We start from the raw sequence: 19,006 nt of genomic DNA on the forward strand, positions 1-19,006 counted from the left end.
ACAGCGGAAGGTCTCATGCAGGGTTGGGTCTGCGGCTTCCAGTGCACCTTTTCACCTGCTGTTTTGTCCCTCGCCTGTCGCTACAGGGCTTTGCAAACATGAGTACACCCTTCAAGCCTGCGCAGTGGATTTTTTAGGTGAGGCACAATTGTTATAACCCACGTGAATACTTCCCCTCTATCAGCATCTCCTCAGAACAGCACTCAAGGGTGCAGGCGAGTGAGTGTGCTGCTAGTGGCTGTAGGCTCGGTGACGGGGAGCCTTTGCTCTCGTAGGGGGCTGGCTGCTTGCTTTACAGAAAACGAGCTTTTGCCCTCTGACAGTCCATACCAGAGTAGTATTTGCTTTCTGTAATGTCGGTGAGAGGTACCACTGAGCAGGAAAATGGTGCTGTGAGCAGCTTCTTCATAGACTGCTCCTTGCCAACCTGGATTATGTTTTAATATTCTGATTTTTCCCATTACTTAATCAAGCCTGCAGGAAATTCACCATTTCCATTATTTCCACAAGCTTCAGTCGCACTTACCCTGTGAAATCGTTGAATTACAATGCATTCCTCAGGAATCAACTGTTGAAGTATTCCCACAGGAATCACGGGATCAAATCAAAGCTGCTCCTTTTGACCATTCACGTTACAAACATGCTGACCGTGATGCATTATTTTAAAATTGCCTTTTAAAATTTAAATGGTTTTGCAAATAGTTTTAATAATTCCTTGAAACAGTCAAAGGACATCTGTTAAAGTATTAAAGTTCCTTAAAGACAGCACTGGTTTGGATTGCTTCAGCTGCAAATAAAGGTTGTCAGTCAAAGCGCTTTTTCTGTTTTAGTCTCTGATCTAGGAGTTTTTAGCATCTCTTCCAAAGGGAGCCAAAGACAGACAGCTAGTGAGCCGTTAGGGCTTGTTTTGCCATGTGTTTAACCTAGCAAACAAATCAGTCAGTATCTTTTGCAAAGTCTTCTGCGTTTTACTGGCTACCTCACTGCTTACCGAGGAAACAAACTATACTGTTTTGACATATTTCCACTCGCCACAATCTTTATTCTGCAGCATGTGTCCAACGTTTTAATATAGAGTAGCTGTGGCAACTGCTTCCGTGTGTCTAAAAACATTTGTGTTATTGTTAAGCCATTGGGTCTGCTTATGAGGGGCTGCGGTGAGAGACAGAATAATGTATTTACTGTGCAGGATTTCCTGCAGAGTTGAATAGTAGATTCGTGGTGGTCTGGAAGCAGATAACCAGCCCAAAGAGTCCTTAAGAGATCCAGCCTCACCTCCCTCCAGAAATGGAGCTGCAGCCGAGAGCAGGGTGGGATCCTCCGTTGTGTCCTGCAAGGAAAATAAATAAATACAGAGCAAATAGGAAAATGTGCAGAAGGGGCAAAAATGCATCCTACACCCATCAAGGTCTTTACCTCAGTTTCTCCAGCCACGTGATCAAAGGAACCACTGGAAAAAAACAGTAATGTAAAGCAGTGTCTGAAAGGAGGTGGTTTAATTTGCAGCGTTGCATAGGAAGCTCAGTCAAAGGCTGGAGTTCAGTGCAGAGCAATGGGGTGGCAAAGAGAAGCGCGAGCTGGGACTCTGCTCACACCACACAGGTTCTTGTAGAGGGTCGTTGTAAATAGGTTAAAATCTTAACAGCCGAGTCTGGGCATTAAGATCAAGGCAGTGGCAGCATGTGGGCTGGGAGCAGCCTCGGCTTGTGCGAAGAGAGGTGTGGGGAACCTCGTTGGGTTTGTGATGAGAGGAAGAGAACAAATGGCGGGGAAAGAGATTTCTCCGTACATCTGAGAGCATGCAGGCACAGAAATACGTCGGGTTATTTTGCGATCGACGGTATCAGATGTATTTTATCTCAAATGTACTTTTCTGAAGAATTGGGTTGAACCTTTTGGGCAGGAAACAGGTAGACAAAAAGATTATTTTCCCTGATTTGCTGAACCCAACAGAATACTTAATCCAGTTTTCCATTCACTTCCATTTTCTTTGCATCAATCCCAAGAGTAAAATGTATTTACTTCTTTAATATAATTTATTTCTGAAGATCTGGAACTGGATTGTTGCTTATCATACTTCAGAAATGTTTGTGCCTCACACTCACAGTGTTACAATTAGAGTCAGATGTGCTTATTTATTGCATGTTGATATTCTAACTCTGTCAAGTGTTATGACAGTTTATGAGAATATTGCTTCACTACATAATTATTTTGGGGTGATGATGCCGTATTGATTTAGATTTCCACTTGTTCATGTGCATCAGAATACTTAATTTTGTGTCACGATAATGTGAAAGTGTAAGAGAAGTGAAAAGTTTTGTCTTTTCAGTTATAATTTTATCTAAGAATTTTTTAATGCTTTAATTATTTTTTTTCTCTGGGATGGAAGGAAGCTGACATCATCACTAAGCTTGCAACAGAGGAAATATTTTTTAAATGTTCAGTGTGTAAAAGATGGCAATGTTGTTACCTTTGTAAACAGAAGGTGATGGACAGAAAATCTGCAGAATTTTCAACAAAAGGGAGTAATTTTTTCAACTCTTTTTCATTTCTTAATGGAAGAAGAATTATGGAAATGAGAGCGGGCATTGCATTAAGTGCTTGAAATATTCTTTACCTGCAGACCAATAAAAACATAACTCTTCCATTAGGGAAATTTTAGTTTTTTGAAGGCGGCATGGGTCTGAGCTCTGAATCAGTGAATGAGATGACTCTGCTGGGGTAAGCATTTCAAATTCTGATTATGTATTTTAAGTCTTTCGTAGGCGGATACCAGCTCTTAGCTTATATTGTCAGACTTCTTCGGAGCAACTTTTTCTGTGACTCTTTATGTTAACCACTTGGCTTATCTTGTAGTATTTCTGTAGTGCAGTCTCCTGTTAATCAGATCAGTAACAGAGTTTCAAAGCCAAGGGGAGTGCAGGATTTTTCCTCCCTGAATTTGGACTGGAAGGTTTCCTGGCCTTTTCAGTACACTCTAGCCTCTTGCGTAACTCTCTAAACAAAATTCGAATAATGCAAGTCAAAAATGTGACCTGCCTGTGCTTCATAGGGCGTGGGTTTAGTCTCGCCTGTGACTACAGATTATGCAGATTGTAGCTTTCTGCCTTTAAAAATATCCTTCATCTGTAAGAGAGTATCTTTCATCGTAAGATGAAAATGTAGCAGTAAACTGCTGTCACTGAGGGCGTGCAGATTAGGTCCCTGCTCAGGGCTGTGGAGAATTAGTAGAAGATCAAGTGGGTATTCAAGTGAAACCATCTTTTTTATTCTTCTGTGCTGTTCAACATAAAATAGGAATTAACTTTAATTTCTAGGTTCTAGAAGATCACAAATAACAATTAATAAAATCATTACCAGTTATTGCCACTGCTCCTTAGTTCTAACTTATTAACCATATTTCAGTTTCATGTTCTATATTACTTAAGCAAACACATCACAGAGGTATATAAGGATGATTTGTCCCCATTTAGTGTATAAGGAGACATAGACACCAGGAGCTTCTGAAACTTGTCCCAGGTCTGGAAATGATTAAGTGGAATTTTTTCTTTTTATTAGTTTAATTTAGTTGTCAACAGTCTGAATGTAGCTATAATGGTCTGGTTATAACTGATGAAATAAATCCCATTTCTGCCTTTTTTTTCTCTTTTTTTTTTTTTTTGCTGAAGGTCTGATCCCATGGCTACACACAGTACAAACAGTTAATGTAACAAATGTAATTATTGTGAATATTTGGTCACATGTGGGGCTGGTTTTGTTTCAGTTTTTTGAGGTTTGTTTTCTGCAGGCACTGCTGGGAATCATTTACCAATCACTGGAAGTGTTCCGTGAAGCTCCAGTACGTCACGGGACTCCAGTGAATGAATTCCTCTGTTCCTGCTATGGTTTATAAGCAGACAGTCCTCCTGCCGTGATCCAGAAAAATGGCATCTGTGCAAATATTGGTTATGTTCCTTATAAATTCAGGAGGCAAGGAGAACATATCTGACCTGCATGATCCTCTATCCCCACCCTGATCATTTCTAACGGAAAGATTTTGAAACACGGGAAAAAGATTTTGGTGGAAGAAGCACATGGACCTAAAATTTTCAAGTCCTTGCTGATTTTCTTTCTAATTTATCCCCTCTACCCATCCTATGGCTTAGCCAGTTGATTAATTTAATCAGCTCTCTGCTTTAGACGCTGCAAAGAGATACCAGTAGTGAATTTCCACCTCGCACATTAGATTTTTGGCTGATTTAAGTTGGGGTCACCCTGTGCCAGTGCCGTAGGTGGCTAATAGCCCCTGAGAAACCAGCTGTGTGGACTGGAGCTGCCTGGAGAAAACACAAGCTCCCAGGTGTCTTGAACGCAGTTGTACACAGAAGCAGCCAGATGGTTTTCTCTGTGGGTTTTCTTCAGCTTTGCTCTGTGGGAGAAATACCTGAGGTGGATGCTGCCAGGTAGCTGTGTGGCTCCTGTGTGTTAACAGCTGCTCTAGCTCTTCTCTCAGAGGTACATTTAAAGCATAAAAATGAAAAATGGGTAGAAATCTGTGTGGTCAAGTGGGGAGTGGGCAAGACATGTCTTGTGTATCTCCAAACCTGCTGGGATGAGTCTGGTCCCAAGCTGGCATCTCAGTCTGGGATGTGATGGTGGTACATGCAGGATGGTTCTTAAGGGCTTTGAGATCAAAGGCACTTTCTACAGGTTAATAAGGCTTTTCTCGTTCATAGCCCTTAGGAATGGCTCACTCACCATAGCCCTGTGGTAGGCAGACACAGTCACCCATTGGAGTCATCTGAAGCTGTGTGTACTACTGCTGATTTGACTCTGAAATGTGCTGCTGCAGTCAGCCACGCTCCCAAAACACCATGGCCTTCTGCAAGCCTAGGTCAGGTCCCTTATCACCTGTACATTCGAAATAACAGGTTGGTTGGCTCATCCTGGCAATAAAGCTAACCATCCCTAGAACAAGGCTGGTCTCTGCGACATTACCTGGGCCAAACAGAGGTCTGGGCTATGGTTTTATCCTGGACAATAAAAATTAATGCAGGGTAACCTGCACCTCAACCACACGCCCAACCTGGGGGCCATTAGCAGCCCAGCAGCGTTAGGCAAAGCCCCAGGTGTCTCAAGCAGGCTGGTCTCAGGCAGCCATCCCTGTCTCACGTGCTTGCTCTCGTGGTCTCGTTCCAGGGCAATCCACTGTACTTCCAGTCTGCCAGAAATGTAACAGTGAACATCCTCAATGAGAAGACTAAAGTCCTTACTCGCCTTGTAACAGGTAAGGAGGGGGAAAGGATACATGGAAGAATTAAGAAGGGATGAAAGCGGGTGTGTTGTGGGATGCTGCGTTGACTTTAGACAGCACACAGGAGGGGGGCCCAGGTGTCTTGTGAAGTACAAATGAAAACTTTGCTCCACTTTGTAGAAACAAAGCTAGAGACATGAAAGCCGTGCTGGAGAGGCAGCTGGCTGGTGCGTTCTGATAACGAAGCAGACCATCGTTTTCATTTGAAAGCAAATCCAGAGACAGAAAGGTTAGTTGTACAACTTCAGGATCAAGAAGAACATATGCAGGCTGACATTTCTGTTGTAACAGGCACAAGCTTTTCCTGAGACACTTTTAACTTGCCTGAGATCTTGGGAATAACTGTGGTGGGGTTGGGACACTTTGCAGTCTGGAGCATTCTGTGCCTTTCTGCTGCTGAAGAACGCTCTCCTGCTCCCAAGCGTGAGTGTGTTTGATGGGGAAATGGGTGTTTCAGAAGTCCCCAGCACACAGCAGCCTTTGAATGAATGCATGTGTAATTTGGGTTGAAAGAGCCTAGTACAGTATATATGGTAATATATTATATATACATATATGATATAGAGTAGATCTTTATGTACTGAGATTTATCTAGGGACTGGGAGAAGTACTGCTGTGTGGCAGAGCCAGTAATCCATAAACATGTTGTTTCTGCGTGAGACTGGGTTGTTTGGTTTGCTTATGTAACATTTTGGCCTCTAGTCACAGTATTAAATAATTAAATATGCAGCTTCAATAAGCAATGATTTAAGCAGCACGCATGAAAATTGCCTGGAGGAAAGAAATTAAATCAACCCCAAGCTCCCTGATTCTCACATTCAGAATGAGCGTGTTTAGTTTTTTGTTTCTCCATATGTTTTCAAGAGGGTATTTGGTTCACTTGAGCACCTCCATGTCACAAGTACCTGGGAGGGTGCAGTCAGTGACATCTCCTGATGTGATATTCAGGTTACTGAGCTCGTTTCTGCGTTTGGCAGCGGCTTTGGTTTCAGAGCGGAGTGAAGACATCCCGCGTAGCGCGTGCTGCAGTGATGAGTAGGGAAGCAGTTAATTAGCAAGATACAAATCAAACTTAGAGCTCGAAAATACTGTTTTTTCTTAGAATGGCAGCAAGATTTTTAAGTATTTCCAGGGATCTCGGCATAGCCTCACTTTTCTGGAGTGTGAACCATGCATGCAATTCTTCATGTGCCCTGATGCCAAGAGGGATGACCTGTGCAGGCAGATGTGGGTGTGGGTGCAGTTAGAAACTGCCTATGAGAAAATACTGGCTTTCAGGTCTTCTCGCTCTTGTCTTTTGAAAAACAAAACTGGTCGTGAAGATGGCCAGATTTAATGCAAGGTCCGATCAGCCTCATGCAGTATCATGGGAGGCTGTGGCTTGGGCTGAGTTGTGCAGGAATGAGAGATGGTGATTTGTCCGAAGTTTAGCCTAGTCGGTAACTGAGGAGCATGCTGTTTGTAGCTTTTGAGCCACAAACCTGGACAGAATTGCTATTCAGACAGCTGATGTTCATCAGGCTCCTCAACAAAACACATTGCCAGAGGCTTTCTGGCACTTCGGTGCCCAGCAGCCTGCAGGAGAAGCAGCAGAATTGAAATAAGAGCTACAAAGGAAAGTTTTACTCATCTAAAATCTTTCTGAAGCATGGGAGGCTCTGCCGTTGTCTTGGCCTGCAGATGGTTGAAACGGTCTAAAAGAAAACATTTGCTCGTATGATTGCATTTGTTTTTTTTTTTTTTAATTGGACTGTACATGACACTGATACAATTTTAATCCAGGTACATTTAACGGGCAGAAAAAACAAGAGTCTTTTACACCACAGCATCAGTCCAAGCAAAATGGACTCAGGAACTCTTGATGCCTCTCACAGCTGCACCAGTACTCTCAAAGCATGGCTGGGTCCATTCATCGCTACTTCACATGTGGGTCTGTCTTTTTGTAAAAATTGCCCAGCTATACCAAGCTTAACGGTCATTTTATGACATACCTAATCATTAGCAAAAACATAGGAAGAAATAGAGGGGTTGTTATTTGAACATACTTGTTTCTAACAAGAGTGCACCCTCTGAAAAGCACAGACCTCCCTGTTCGGTATGTCAGATGCAGGTTGTATCTGCAGAGCTATTAGGATGATCTCAGCAGATGGGTTTATCAAGTGTGCGAAGCCTCTATGAGATTTTCTTATACTTTTCACTCAAAAGTTGTGCTAAATCTCTTCTTCCTTCTAGGTCCCCTAGCAGTGGAAGCACACAGCCAAAAATTTGAGGTGAAAACCCTCTCTGGAAAATTGCTGTTTTCTGCAGATGACAACGAAGTGGTGGTTGGAGCAGAGAGATTGAGAGTTTTAGGTAAAAGATTGTCACTAAATCACTGTTTTAATATGCGCCTCTTCAAATTTTGTAAAAGTGTTGCCTGACTTTCCTTCCTGCTTGAGGAAAGTTTCTTTGGGAGACAAATCCTTTCACTGTCTTTATTGCTTTCAATCTTCCCCAAGCGCGCAGTGGCCAGGAGTTTCTGTCTGAGGGAATTCTTAAGTGGCACAATATGCTATTTCCCCTCCAGAAGAAACTCCCCTGGAAGTGGTTTGTCTGGCTCAGTGGCGTGGCTTTAAAACCAGCTTTGGAAACCGAACAAAGATGTTCTCGTGTCTGGGATGAAGGACAGGGAGGGCTCGCTTTAAGGATGCTTCTGTGGATGCAGTTGCTGTGCACAGAGAAAACTCAGGCTTCGTGGGTTTGATCCCATTGTTTCCACCAGCTCCTCCTTCATTCTGAAGCAAACACCAAGAAGGAGACTTGCAGTGAAAAAGTTAACGTGAAATTAGGACCATACATTAATTCTCTGAAGAGTTTGGTGGCGTTTATGTTAGGTATCTTTCCATAGCCACATGCATGAGCTCACTGTGCCTCTCTGAGCCATTTCCAGTGATGTTGTGGGTGGGTTTAAGTGTCCTGTGCAAGGGAGGGAGAGGCCGATGCCACCTTTCAAGACAGACAGGGCAGCTTGAGCTCTCCTTTTGCCTGTGCAGTATCTGCCTCCCTAGCTATCATGACTGCTAGGCTTTACGTTTACATCTTCCTAATAAAACGAGGATACACTTTGGGTTTGGGGAAGGGGGGGAGTGTTTATTGTTTGGTTGGATAACTTTTTTTTTTAAACAGAAAAGAAATAATTATGGTCATTGTAAAATCATAAAGTCGATTTGACAGTTATATGAAATTGCCTCGTAGGATTTTGGATTCTCTTGCTCTGCAGTTCCATCTATGCTCTTTGGTTAGTCTCAGATTTGCTCGTGAATGTTTTCGTGTAGGACGGACTGGGTAGCTCAGTATTGCTAGCAGTCAGTCGCATCACTGCCACTGGTCTCTGTGGATGCAGTGGTACCTGTTTTCTAATGGCTTGGTTTGGATGCATCGGTTCGCTCCAAATTGTTCCTTACTTCTCTGGTAAGCTCCTAAAAGCAGAGATCAATGACGAGCTTAGCATGATATATAGTAATTTTTAGTATTATTATTATTTCTACATATTATGTAGCATATTATAAGTACATATTATATGTGTAATGTAAAGGGTGCTTAAAAAGAGCACCTCAGAGTCTAACCATCATGAATGGGGCTTTGTATCCAACCCTTAGTATCTTTCGTTACCTGATGTCATGCTATTCTAGACAGTTCCTCTTCATACACAGGCCAGGTGTAGCTCTTTGCAGGTCACTGTTACATACTGGGCTAGTTCAGTCACCGGCTATACGAAGTTAGGGGAGTTCTGTAGGACTTCACAAAATTAGCAGTATCTTTTTTAGCTTAAAACTTTGAAAAGGACCATTCAAAAGTCTGCAGTGTTACAGAGCTGGGAAACATTTCTCACAATCCATGTTCAACCACCAATCTCCCTTCACATGGCACCCGTCAGAGCTCGTTAATTCTGCAGTCTTTGTGCAGGGTGGATGAAGTCAGGAAGCCACAGTTTTTAACTGTTCTCTTGGAGACCTTAAAATTAGAGAGATTTACATCATAGGTTCTTAAAAACATACAGAAACTTTTTCTTACAAGTTGCGTGTACTCCTTTTCAGATTATGTACTTACAAAAATACTGCTTTTTGGTTGTTTTCTTCTTTGGAGAAGACAGCAATTAGTTTCAAGTTATTTTGAGTTTCTACCTTGTTTTATTCTCCAGAATAAACAGCATCAAAAAGACTGCTAACCACTGAAGTGTGCTTTCCTTTTTATCTGCTGCTGAGTGTTTCTCAGAGTTTATTTGGCTTACGCAAATCTATCAGAAAAGGCAGAAGGGTACCACTGGTGATGTTACATGACAAGTACTTCAGTGACCTTGAGCTGAAAAGTTTTCGGAGTTCATGCCTGGCTTTGGTTTCCTCCAGCTTTGCATCCCCAATCTAATTTTATCTCCGAAAGTGTTTGCCATGGCTGTTTGCCATGCTGGGCAGTGTTACACCATATGTTCATATTTCTTCCAGTGTTTTTGTCTGCACTTGAGGCTAGTCCAACTTGTAGTATACAGACAAATTCCTTTGATCATTTTTCTGGTGTTTGGGATCTCAGGTGCTGTTGGTATGCGTCTGCTGACACCTAACTACGCTATGTAAATAATCTCGACTTGTTATTGATGAACATGTACGTGTTATAGAAGGAAGTGTATGTCTGCAATCTGGCATGAAAGTCATCTCACAGAGGTTAGAGCAGCGGTTATTTGGCTTGTGGCTAGCTTTTAATCTTGTTGATGATAATTACTTCTTTTCTTTGTATGCTCTTCAAAGTTGATTCTGAAAGTTTGTTCTACAAAGTAACGTTGAAGCCTTGTCATGAGAAAAGAGGTGCTTTCATTTTTTTGAAATGGTCTCTGCTCTGGGTAACTAAAGGATTTTTCAACATTAGCAAGACATTAAAAAAGGGAGGAATACACACAATTATGGATAAAAAACAAGTATAAGGAGAACACGTGCTGCATTTGATGGTTCTTCAAAAATTGCACAGGATGGGTAGTGCATATTACCAAATAAAAGTGCTTTTTATTTTAATTGTATTTTGGGGACTTATCTCTTGTTTGTAACCATTAAAGGACACAGAAAGACAGAACTGGTCCCCTCTGCTTTTCATACATGATGTAATTTAGAGTACTTCAATGATTTTATTTGATTTAGTGCATCCAGTCATCCAGTGCATTTAGTGCAAACCTGTCATCATCAGAGAGATTGGGGGATAACAGGAACTTCCGCTTGAGTACAAGGGCAGCCCTCTGCGCCCTTTGGCCATGGTCAGCTCTGGTAACATCTACACGGCCTTTTACAGATGCAGGCAGCAGTTCCTTCTGCCATACTCAGAGCCAGCCTGGAGCTCAGCGGCTGCATTGATCCAGATGACTCAGAAGGAGCTCGTGTTTGCCTGCAAAAAGTCATGTAGAAATTGAGTCTTATACCAAATGTGATCTGCCCTTTTTCTTCCAAGCTCATCTGCCAGTGCCTGCAGCTGCCCAGCCATCTCCTCTGCTTTCGTGGTGGGAACGGATGGCAGCACATGCTCACTATTAGCGCTCCTTTCTTTCACGGGCTTCATTCCTGTAGTATTTGAGCACCTCATGGTGCTTTAAAAGATGCTACAACAAACCTCGAAGCCATTCTCATTCCTCACAATAGCAGCTCTGGTTTTGCAAGGCTTAGATTTTGAAGGCAAAATCTACCACTTCTCTTCCTGTTAAACAGCACCGTGCTGCTGCCTCTGGGGTTGTGCATGGGGTGAAGTGCAAACCTCCCCTGCGCAGCCGTTGCCACGGTCAGCTGTGCGCTTTGGCAAACAGCACGTAGACGCGAGCTAGTGCCTCACTGGCTGGTCCCCGGGGGCTCATAAACACACACGGACTGTGTTATGGGAGATGAATGAGCTGGTCCTAATTGAATTCGCATGTGGTACGTCATACAGCGGTTCTCCTTCCCCCCTCCCCCCTTCCTCCAGACTTGAAACTTGTTCAGAATGTCTAAAAATGGTGTGTAAGAAGTACTCTTTAGTTAAAAGAGCATTAAAAAATAACTTTGATATATATTAATTACCAAATTCATCTAATAGCATCTTGAACGTTATAGTATTTATAAACAAAAGACAATCATAAAGCATTATTCTGACTGTTAATTAGCTCTATTTATTCTCCAGATTAGTTTTTAAATATGCCCTCTAGATGCCACTTGATACTAATTAACAGAGTTACATTATTATCTCTATAGAAAAGCATTTTTAATTAAATCTAAAGCAATTTAAATTAGCATGAGCTTTTACAGAAATTAAACTCTGGTCAGATGCTTAATTTAGCCTTATAAGACGACATCTGATGATGTGCCAGTGTCAGTTCTCCCAAGGGCCTTGACATCTTTTTTGAAGATTATGTTTTGAAGTTTGTTTTCAGGGAAACTTGCCAGTATACTCTGGTGTTTAATATTTATGATGGATTTAACCAATTTTTTTTAAGACTAAATATTGATGGGAATCCACATGTATTGCGGTGAGCTGAGATAAAAATGCAAAAGGCACGTTCCTGCAGCTTACTGCAAAAGTCCCTGGTTTTTGAGGGGTGGGGGAAGGTTGGGGTGGGAGGAAGGATTGCTGGATGCTGTCCCGTTAGAAATCAACCACGCTTTTGAGCTACTCTTACAATTACCATTTTGCTTTGCAATAAGGATGGGAGTGATCATAAAACCTCAAGGTCCCTTTTCTGTAGTAGAATACAGCGATTGCTCCACTCTGGGTCCCTGGAAGACGTGTCTCTCGCCTAGGCATTTATACTGCCATAGCATAGGCTTTTCTTCTGATGCAGCCTCACGGTAACAGTTTGGCTAAAGCCTTTCCCTGTGGCAAACCCGAACTAAAATAGCTAAATACTAAAATAGTATTTAGAGTAGGGTAGCATGCCTTCAACTCCCAGCATACTGCAGTCCTCCCCTGCACCATGGCTGGCTAAAACACACCTTTGATGTTGGCAACCCCTTGCATGCCCTTCAAATAATTAGCCAGTAGCTCTGTTTCTACCTTGCAGCTTTTACCCGCTGTAGCACATTCCCTCCAGGCAGTGAACCGTGTGGCGCGTGCAAATGCTGGCCATGGGTTAGACTTTCAGGAATGTTAGTCTGGGAGTATTTTTTATTCTAGTTTCTCTCCAGATGCCTGGGAATGCACCTGAAAAGAGGAGTCAGCTGTTGAAATGTTATTGCAAATTCATTAAAAAGTTTGGAGTAATTAATTCCCAACGCACGTGTCCAGCATTTTATTTATAAGATGTATATTAAGGACTTCAGAGTTTCTAGTGTAGGAACACCAGCAATAAAAGCAATATAGTCCAAGCTTATAGTCAATGAGCTCACTGCATGATAGTCATGTGGAAAGCTCTTCTGAATGGTAGGGTTTGGGTTGAGGTTTTCTGTTGTTGGGGACAGAGGAAGTAACCGGTTCTGTATTTGCAGTTAGAGAGTGCTGGGCTTCGTTACCCGTGGAAGGGTTAAAAACACATTTGCAGTGTCCTTTACTTTGGACACGAGGAGAACACAATTTAACATGAGTGTGGTGAACTAATATGTCTTTGCAAGCCAGCCCAGCTGTCTCTAAAGCTTCCCATCTACAAAGATTTTCAGGGAACCATGTACTAGCTTGATCTGGGATGATGCCAGCAGAACTGTGGCTGCAGCACCAGCCTGGTTAAAGGACTCTGCTCACATTTCCTCGATACTGCAATTTTAGTAGATTCTTGGCATGTCCTTTCTAGCCTGTGTTTGCTGCAGTATTTACAGTAGAGTAACTTTAATGAGTGCAAGAGGAGTTATATTTCATCCACAAAGCTATTCGACTGGTACCAGTCATTGCAGAGGGTGGTGTAAGACAGAAATGTAACAACTTTCAGGAATTACCACCCATTTTCTGCATGTGCCCTTCTTCAGAAGTGATTATTTATGGGTCAGGACATGCACAGTTGCCCTTTACAGGCATTATGATTTCAAAACGGCACTTTGCTGATTTGTTTGTGGCAGAGGAGAACAACTTTTGTAGCCAAGTGTTGAAATCAGGCCTCATCCAGAGAGCTAACGGAGCTTTCTGGCCTCGCCATTGAGTCTGCTGCTACTTTGTGCCTGAGGATAAACGTCAAGCTTGAATCTTTGCATTGTGGCTTTTGTACCTTTTCCTGAAATATGTGTCCTTACTACAGGTCTGTAAGTGGCTTTTTCAAAGGAGAAATGGTGCTACAGGAGTCATTATTTAGCAAATTGAAACATTTTCCTACTATGATGCTTTTCCTTTACAAAGACAGCAGAGAGGAGTTACCTCTAACTCCAAGGGGTCTCGGTGCTGCCGAAGCGCAGCCGTGGTGCCTTGCTGGGGCACGCCTCGCTGTGCTTCTGGAAGAAAACACTGTACCATCAGTCTGGGGTCAGAGGTCTTTCCCAGTTCACCCAGCTGCAAATGAGCTCCTGCTTGCTCAGGCTGCTTCAGAGGCACCTGGAGGTAGCAGTTGCTTGAGAGCTCCCTTCTGTGCTCTTGGCGAGAGCAAGGAGCGTGCCACAACCGCGCTGCTCCCAAGGCGTGGGCAGGCGTTTGACCTTTGCTGAAGATGTGTGACTGCTTTAGGAGACAGCTAGGCACTCCCTATCGGTCATCAAGCAGTAGTTCTGATGCAGTCCCAGAGCAACTGCCAAGCTGTCCTGTAGTCATTGGTCCTGCGGAACAGGGACAGGGAGTAAACTGAGGAAAGTAGAGAAACAGCCTGACAAATGAAGATGCCTGGTTTTAGCACTGGCACGAGCAAGACTGGAAACAGCCTCCACTGTCTGTAACATTCAGCCATGGCAACGGAGTTTATTGAATTTCTTTGCATTCATTGCAGAGTTATGGTGCTGGGAAAACATGCTTTTAGCAAAATTAAGGAGCAGCGAGGAAAAACGTTTCCTATCAGTGATTAAATCCACGAGAAAATTCTTTTTTGCTCTCACTTAGGAATTGTGCTATTGCCATATCAATGTAAAAAAGGCAGGTGTGAAAAAGTGATTTAATTGTGATCAGCAGGGGTGAATTAAAAAGTTACATAGAAAAAATTTATTTCGTTGAATTGGGTGCGGTTTTTTTCCCCAGAGGCTGGGATGGGATTTCTGGATGCTTTCTTCCGAATGAAGTTTGTTTCTCGTTGTATAAAGGAAGACATTAAAATGACCAGATCTTGGACAAACATACGATTCTGGAATGAGTACTTCCGGTTGCTTTGCTGCCTTGAGGGCAGTGGACATAACCGCTGCTGTCCCTTCCCTTTATTGTCAAATTCCCTCCTTTTTCAAAATCCACACGTCCGCAGTGTAAACTTGTCTCTTGTGGGAGAGAACAATGTGTATTGGCATCCTCAGTGTATACTGAGTTTTCTTTGTGTTTGCTTTTACTTCGAAGTACATTCCAGGCAAAAAGGAGGGCGTTTATGTAGTGTACAGGCCTTGAGTCCAGGCTGAAGTCTGTGTTCGGATTGTGTTACATTAATCCTCTTTAAGAAAAAAGAAGAATCATCCACCATCAGATTAGTATTGATTAAATGTCTCAAAGATTATGAAAGAAACATACTGTACACTTACCAAACACTGAAATCAAGTTTGAAAGTGTGGCAGATTTATATTTTATTTCCTAAGTGTCTTCCCCAGCCTTCACAACCTGATCTGTTTGAAGCTCACATAATATTCTCCTTGATAAATTTCCACTGGGTATTCCTACTTCAGGTGCTCTCCTGAGTTCCTTTGCAATTTTGCACAAGCATGCCAAGAAGAGCTTCAAAGGAATTCAGTGATGACATTGCTACTGTTGAGCTGCAGAAAAAGTGTTGAAACACCTCAAAACTAGTCAAGAAGGAAATATCTAGACGTCAGCATAAGTTGTAGCAACATTTCTTCGTATATCTTTTCTCAGCTTGGATGCAAGCCCTTCTGTTCTTTTCTGTTACTCCCTTTATATTTCTCAGATGTTCAACCACTGAAGCTGGGCAGTTGAAGATCAACGTGTGTCTGCAGACACACACACCACTGATGACCCACGTGCTCATCTTAGAGCTCACTGGTTTAAGCTGCAACAATAAGCATCTTATTGTTTGCAAGTTTTCTAGCTTAAAACCAGGCTTCATTTATTTTGTGGCACTATGAGTCAGAAAACTGCTTCTCCTCCACCCAGCAGAGCTGATGGTGCTGGAGTCACAAGGAGTTCCCATCTGGCCTAACGCAACCACAACCCAGTGCCTAAGGGTTGACTCACTTCCATGTACATACAGTGCCAAGACCAACATCTAAAAGATTCTAAATAAATATATTTCATTTTTATTAAAAACACCTGTGTTGATGCTGCACATGGATTCATTTCATGGACTGCCATTAAAAGAACAACTCCTCAACCCTTTGACAGTGAAGGTAGGCAGACAGATAGACCTTTGGAATGAACAGTTTTCATAGTATCCTAGAAAGAAGCATGAATGAAGCTTTATGGATTTTGTTCAGTGCGCTTGCTTAACCTAGCCAGGCTATTATTGTTGGGCCCTGAAATGGAGCTCTTATTGATTTCAGATTTGATGGGATTCAAGGGGAGCAACAGCAATTACTATGTTCATCCATTTAGAAACATAAATTAAGAATAAGGCTTTTAAAGCTAGGAATTAAAAGAAGCAGGCACAAATCATTTTGACCTGTATTGTATTGGATTTACTTCCTGGGCATCTGTTTGCACAAACACCTCTCTGAGTTGTCACATATTACTCTGATGAGACCTACAGAGGAGAGAACCTCGTCAGATGAGTGTTTTCATGAACAAATTGCTTAATGTGTCCTGATCAATAACAGTGGGAATAGAGGAGTTTATGGAGATCACCAGCATGCTATACATTGTCTCTTGACTTCAGCTAGAAAAAAAGTCTTCTCCCTTCACTTGCATACTACTACATTTTAAGGCACAGTGCTAAAGAGAAGTTACTCTTAAGCCATCACAGGGCTCTGAGACCCCAATTTAATTGCAAAGCAGTGATACAACTGAAGTTGTAGGGTGGGTCTGGAATTATTACTCAAAGAATACACAGAGTGGGAAAGAAATGAGAAAGAAAAGAAAAAGGGAAGTGGGGATTAGCTAACCAGGTGCATTTGCACCTGAGCGGAAACCTGATTTCTCTCCTTCACTTCTGTTCATCCCCAGGTGCTGTTCATCTGATTGCCACCTACCCATGACAGCAGGAGCATCAATCACTAATCTAAAAATACCTCTCACTGCATTGCGTTTGAGCTCTTCTCTCCCTTCCAGCTGATAGCTGTAGGAGCTAGAGCTGGTTTTGTGCAGAGGGGGTGGGATGTGATCAGTATCTCACCACAATGGCTGGAACCCAGTTCTGGCCAGAGGGAGCAGGGATGGCCCTTGCCTTTGCACCAGGCAAGGTGCCAGAACAGTGCCATGCAGCTTGGGTGCTTTTGCAGCATGCAGGAAAAGCAAGAGGCAGCTTGGGAAGCTGAGATGTTGACTCCTACTTTCTTCTGGTTGGATTTGCGGCTGGTTAAGAAGATGCACGTTCCAGCTGAGATTTGCTCCCTTCTTAGGGCATTTTTAACTGCTCTCTCCCCTACGGAGTTGCTGGCATCCAACCAACGTGGAGCCTTTGCTTTCTCAGCGTCAGTCTTTTCCCACAAAACTCATGAGACTGATCAACCAACTCCACATTTGGGTGAAGAGGACTAATGCTTCAAAAGGCACTCTTTACCAGAAGACCGGCAGACCAGCATGCACGTACAGAACGTGACGCTTCTGCTTTGTTTCAGTGCGAACTGGAATACGAATCTGCCTTGTTTTATGCTATGTCTTGAATTTATGTTGTAGAGAAAGAAGATTACCAAAAGCCCAGCCCACTCGCTCTTTTTGCTGCTTCCATATTGGAAACAGAGAGGGCAGATTGTGCGTGCTGTGCCAGGCACGTGCTCTGCGGCAAGAAAGGACAGTGTCTTCCTGTGCAAGAGCTGGAGCTAAAGACGTAACCAACCAGTGGCACTGGAGGCTCCTGTGGCAGGTGCAGAATGGGAAAAGGGAGATGAGAGGAGGTCCAGAAGCTGGATGTTGCTCCGGCAACTCGCATGCGGTGGCCCAGGTTCATCATCTCCTGCATGTGACAGTTTCTTCTAAGAAACCACTCATGCTAGAGGAGATACAAGCTGTTATTTGGACGACCTGGTCTCATGCAGTCTTTCTTCTGAGTCTCAAACCAAGGAAGAGAAAGAAACGAAACAAAAATCCCCAAACCCTGAAATTGAATCACAGGTTTCCTTGCCATGAGACTCTTGATTTTTGATCTTGCATGAAGTGACCACATACAGGGGTGTTTGACATTTGTACCCCCTCACCTTTTGCACTAGAAGGGGAAGAAAAGACCCACCCCACTTTTTAAGTGAATCTTTATGGTGATTCAATACACTGCAGGGAGATACTGTCATATCCTTTATAAGTTCCTGACTGATTCTGTGGAATTAAGTTATTGGGCAGAGAAGTAGCTAATGGAAACACATTGATGAAATCATTTTTGAGGGACATTAAATGGAACTTAAAATAAAGCTGAAATGGCTTTATGGATTTTTCAGTCAAACTGTTTATGAACATTTATCGGTGGTAAATTACACAGTGTCAGAAGAGGGAATCGGTAGGTATGGCTTTTAATAGAAGTTACTCTGATATAGTGCTGTGAGGAAAAAATAATTTGTTGCCTAGGCTGTACAGTATAGTATGTTTAAATACAAATTATATGATTTTTTTCTCCTCTCTGTGATGTTTGCAGGTAAGTTACCCTTAGCAGCAGCAAAGAGTCTCATAAGAAGAAAAAAAAATAGAAATTCTGTATCGTGCGTTTTTTGTGGTAGATAGCAGATGTTTTAACAGCGGCTAATTCAGGAAGCAGAAGCTGTGTTGTACAATAATGAAATTAATTTACTTTTGCTTCATCCTCAGCAAAGGGAGAAGAGGGACATAGTAGCTTTGATTGAGAAGGGAAATTGTGGCAGCTAATTCATGAACTATTGGAGTTGAGACTCCACGTCTTATAATCATGAGTTTGTCAAATCTGTTAGCCAGTCTGTCCCATCTAACTGAAAAGCTGCTCCTCCTTTTGGGTAGAAAATGCTTACTTTTCTTCTCAAATATATTTGGGAGCAGTTTATTGCCACTTGCTCGCATGCCAGTATTGGCGTAGAGCCAGTAGTTGTTTTTCCTTCATGTTATTTATCCTCCGAATGTATCTATACACAGCATTCATATCCTTCCTTACCCATCGTGCTGCTAAGCTAAAAAGCCAAGTACTACCAGTCTTCTTCTGTAGGATAGACTTTTTCTGCTTGTGCGGTCGTGACAGTATTTCCTCTCAGAACGCTTTCCTCAGCGGGGATGAGCTGGGGGCTACATAATAGTTCAAGGATTCACTGATGATTCTTAAAATAATGTGGGTTTTTTCATATTACTGTTAGACTTGCCTCATGCCTTGCATTTTAATGTCACATTTGCCTTCCCTTTGGCCCTGTCCCACTGCCATGAATCACGAGTAGCACTCAGCCTTTATCCAGGAACATTCTCGACCTGGAAGCATCCAAAATGGAAAATACATTTTTACTACTTTCTAAGCACATGACCTTGGACTTCATATTTTTAAATTTCACCCTCTTTCTGTTCTTCTGCTTC

The 19,006-nt window shown here is 42.6% G+C and overlaps 1 protein-coding gene across 1 annotated transcript in view; it reads left to right on the forward strand.

The window, feature by feature from the left end:
- Nucleotides 1-19,006, forward strand: part of SGCD (sarcoglycan, delta (35kDa dystrophin-associated glycoprotein)) — a 70,647-nt gene that overhangs the window by 15,942 nt on the left and 35,699 nt on the right. Inside the window, 2 exon segments of the mRNA XM_010136424.1 lie at nucleotides 5,179-5,266; nucleotides 7,526-7,645. Of these exon segments, the coding sequence (XP_010134726.1) occupies nucleotides 5,179-5,266; nucleotides 7,526-7,645 (208 nt within the window).

This window comes from Buceros rhinoceros, unplaced genomic scaffold, assembly GCF_000710305.1.
Source record: "Buceros rhinoceros silvestris isolate BGI_N320 unplaced genomic scaffold, ASM71030v1 scaffold18075, whole genome shotgun sequence".
NCBI lineage: Eukaryota > Metazoa > Chordata > Aves > Bucerotiformes > Bucerotidae > Buceros > Buceros rhinoceros.